This window comes from Octopus bimaculoides, chromosome 7 (assembly GCF_001194135.2).
Source record: "Octopus bimaculoides isolate UCB-OBI-ISO-001 chromosome 7, ASM119413v2, whole genome shotgun sequence".
NCBI classification, from domain to species: Eukaryota; Metazoa; Mollusca; class Cephalopoda; order Octopoda; family Octopodidae; genus Octopus; species Octopus bimaculoides.
Window position 1 is genome coordinate 109,558,757 of NC_068987.1, and position 4,420 is coordinate 109,563,176.

At 42.5% G+C, this 4,420-nt stretch overlaps 1 protein-coding gene across 1 annotated transcript in view; it reads right to left on the bottom strand.

Annotated features, from left to right (window-relative positions):
• Positions 1-4,420, bottom strand: part of LOC106878539 (serine/threonine-protein phosphatase 6 regulatory ankyrin repeat subunit B) — a 187,752-nt gene that overhangs the window by 4,460 nt on the left and 178,872 nt on the right. The window contains exon 29 of the mRNA XM_052969466.1: positions 1,829-2,712. Coding sequence (XP_052825426.1) covers positions 1,829-2,712 — 884 coding nt within the window. The remainder of the gene's footprint in view (positions 1-1,828; positions 2,713-4,420) is intronic.

Here is a 4,420-nt window from a genome sequence, read left to right on the forward strand (position 1 = left end):
GCCCAGACCGGGCGTTGTGAGTGTTTATTGAGCGAAAACACCTAAAGCTCCACGAGGCTCCGGCAGGGGATGGTGGCGAACCCTGCTGTACTCTTCCACCACAACTTTCTCTCACTCTTTCTTCCTGTTTCTGTTGTACCTGTAATTCAAAGGGTCAGCCTTGTCACACTGTGTCACACTGAATATCCCCGAGAACTACGTTAAGGGTACACGTGTCTGTGGAGTGCTCAGCCACTTGCACGTTAATTTCACGAGCAGGCTGTTCCATTGATCGGATCAACTGGAACCCTCGACGTCGTAAGCGACGGAGTGCCAACATGTATGTATGTATGTTTTATGTATGTATTCTCATGCATATAGCTACATATCTAGACATTATCATATATATCTAAGTAATAAACTTCTGGAAAGTCTTACAGAGTTTAACAGTTCCAGTGATGGATTGGATCTGTAGTCTTCGAATTGGCTTTCTCTTTGCTGGTTTTGAGAAGCCTAATTTCTCAAGATTGGTATTTAGGTAGTGTGTTACATATCCCAGGGTCCCAATAATTACAGGTATAAACCTGAACTTGTAATCTCGATAGAGTAACTGCAGATTTTTCAATAGTTCAGCATAGGTGTTCCCTTTTTCACTGATCTTCAGCTTTACGTTAACTTCTGCTGTGCTGCTAATTTCCACAACTCTGCACAGTTTCTCTATCCCATGTATCCTATGTACGTATGTATGTATGCAGTTTTATTTCAAGATTTCTTGTCAATAGAGAAAGAGACGGTTTATAACCTAGATCCATGGCTCCTTTATTGGAATTTCAACATCGACAACAGGGTATGTATGCATGTATGTATGTATGTATGTATGTAAGTATGTATGTATGCACGAATGTATTTATGTATGTATATATGTATGTATGTATGCCATTATGTAGTTGTATTTTTCAAGATTTTTCGCCAATAAAGAGCCGGTTTCTAACCTAGATCTAAGGCCCCTTCACTGGAATTTCAACATCAACAACACAGTATTTTTGTATGCATGTCTGTATATGTGCAGATATGTATATATGTATGTACGTACGTATGTACGCACGTATGCACGTACGTATGTATGTATGTACGTACGTACGTACGTACGTACGTATGTATGTATGTATGTATGTATGTATGTACGTACGTATGTATGTACGTACGTATGTATGTATGTACGTACGTACGTACGTACGTACGTATGTATGTATGTATGTATGTACGTATGTATGTACGTACGTATGTATGTATGTATGTACATACGTACGTACGTATGTATGTATGTACATACGTACGTACGTATGTATGTATGTATGTATGTATTACGTACGTACGTATGTATGTATGTATGTACGTATGTATATGCGTATGTATGTATGTATGTATGTATGTATGTATGTATGCACGTATGTATATGCGTATGTATGTACTTATGTCTGTCTGTCTGTATGTATGTCTGTCTGTCCGTATGTATGTACGATGGCCACGGGTGGAATAACTTTAATGCTAGATCGCCTCGACCAGGACAACATTTTATGAGTTTTCATGTAAATGGAGTTCCTTATATGTATGTCTTCATGTGTGAACGTGTTTGTTAATCTGTGTATGTGAATGTGTGCGAATGGTGTGTGTGTATGGTGGGGTGTTGGTGTGTGATGGGGTGTTGGTGTGTGTGTGTGTGTATGTGGTGGGGTGCTGGTGTGTGCGGTGGGGTGTTGGTGTGTGTGTGTGTGTGTATGTGGTGGGGTGTTGGGTGTGTGTGGTGGGGTGTTGGTGTGTGGTGTGGGGTGTGGGTGTAGATACTTACATTTGTGTTTGTAGAACGCCCAGCAGTAGGCAAGGAACTTGGTGAATAGGTTGATCGGCGGAGGCGATATAGACTGTTTGTTCATGTTTCTGATTAGTTTCGCCCGTCCAAACTTCCACTCTGTGTCTGACTGACTCTGGATACGTTGATATGTGTCCGACATCATAGCAATCAGTAAGTTTATTAAGACGATCAACGTGACCATCATATAAATACCGAAAATGGCGTCGACTAGTTTGTTGACCCAGCTTAGAGAGTTGGAGAGTAGCGGGAAGCTGTCGCGGTCGACGAGACCGAACAGCGAGAAGAAGAGAAATTCAAACATATCCATCACCGATATATTCGCGGAAAGATCTCTGTCGTAGACTGGTTGGTAAATGGCTACCAGGTGGAAGCTGAAACCAACCATGAAGAGAAGTAAAATCACAAGGAATTTGATCAAGTCTTTGATGAGATCGTGGATGATCACGCCCCAGGGACCAAATAAGTGATGGAAGGAGAAAAACTCTAGTAGCTGTACGAAACCAAGGAGCATGCCAAAAGCGAGGAACTGGTTCCTGATGTAGAGGTACACACGCAGATCTTCGCCGCTGTAGATGGAGAGGACGATGGCCAGCAAGTGTACGAGTAGTCCGATAGCGCAGACGACCAAGGTTATAATTCGGATCCAGCCAAGACCAGCCCTGTCGGCTGGGTTGGTGATTTCGGAGACTAGAAGACCAGACAACCAGGCTAGTAGAATCCACTCGTACCAGAAAGGGATGAGACTTGGAGATACCGAAATTGGTTTGATTGGTAACACGACTGTGATGGTGAAGAGTGCCAAGAGATAAAGATGAGATATGAGATAAGCCATAAATTTGATGATCGGGGTTTTGGCGTACCTTGACGAAAGTGAAAGGAAAAACAGAAAATAAATCATTAGTACGATTATAATCTTTCAGACTGTTACTGATTTCAAATTTTGGCACAAGGCCTACAATTTCGTGGGAGGAGGAAAGTCGATTATATCAACTCTAGTAATCAACTGGTACTTATTTTATCGCCCCCGGAAGGATGAAAGGCAAAGTCGATCTTGGTGAAATTTGAACTCAAAACATAAATACGGCCTAAATCCCGCTAAGAACTTTTTGCCGGTGTGCTAACGGATCTGCCAGCTCGCTGCCATCTTCCAGAGTGTTATTAACCTCCTCTCCAGAGATAAAATTTTTCCAATATTTACACGCACACAACGTTTCAAACGATTTGACCAGCGATCGTCATAAGGTTGTCTTATACATACATACGACTTTATACATACATACTGCTGTGCCTTAATAATATAAAGGATAAGAGTGTTACTGTGGAGGCGCAATGGCCCAGTGGTTAGGGCAGCGGACTCGCGGTCATAGGATCGCGGTTTCGATTCCCAGATCGGGCGTTGTGAGTGTTTATTGAGCGAAAACACCTAAAGCTCCACGAGGCTCCGGCAGGGGATGGCGGCGAACCCTGCTGTACTCTTTCACCACAACTTTCTCTCACTCTTACTTCTTGTTTCTGCTGTGCCTGTAATTTGAAGGGCCAGCCTTGTCACACTGTATCACGCTGAATGTCCCCGAGAACTACGTTAAGGGTACACGTGTCTGTGGAGTGCTCAGCCACTTGCACGTTAATTTCTCGAGCAGGCTGTTCCGTTGATCGGATCAACTGGAACCCTCGTCGTCGTAAGCGACGGAGTGCCGACAATGAGTGTTACTACCGTTATTAGTTTGGAAATAACAATTCCTTGTTGTTACCAAGTTCTGTACCATGTATGTATCTAGGAATTAAGACACCCGATGACGACCAGAGATCAAACCGATCAGAATGCCGTGTAGATGTGAATATTGAAAAATAAATTTCATCGCTAAAGATGACGTTAATAATCTGATAAATTCTAATTGCATCGAGAATGGCAAAGAAAAGATCTGTGAGAAACCTAGCTGTTTGATTAACCGGACGATTGATCAAACAAGCGATCAGTTAATTGGTTAAATAGTTAGTTACCTGACAAATAAAAAGTAAAGAAATGAAATAGAACCAGTGCGTGCAATCATTATTGGCATAATGACCGTCCCGAAATATAACAAAATTAACAACTAGCTCTAACGCTTAATAAATGGTTACTTACCTTTCTTTATCATGTTCATTCTCTTGTTTGCCTCGCATGCTTTTTTTTCACAATGATTAAGCTGACTTAAAAAGGGATGGGGGTGGGGGAACTGGCACTCCGTCGGTTACGACGACGAGGGTTCCAGTTGATCCGAACAACGGAACAGCATTCTCGTGAAGTTAATGCGTAAGTGGCTGAGCACTCCACAGACACACGTACCTTTACCATAATTCTGAGGGAGATTCAGCGTGACACAGAATGTGACGAGGCTGGCCCTTTTGAATTACAGGTACCACTCATTTTTGCCAGCTGAATAAACTGGAGTAATGTGGAATAAAGTGTCTTGCTTAAGGACACAACACGCTGCCGGGAATCGAACTCAGATGCTTACGATCGGGAGCCGAACACCCTAACAGCTCTCCTAACCCAATCGAAACAGATTTTATATACATCTATATCGA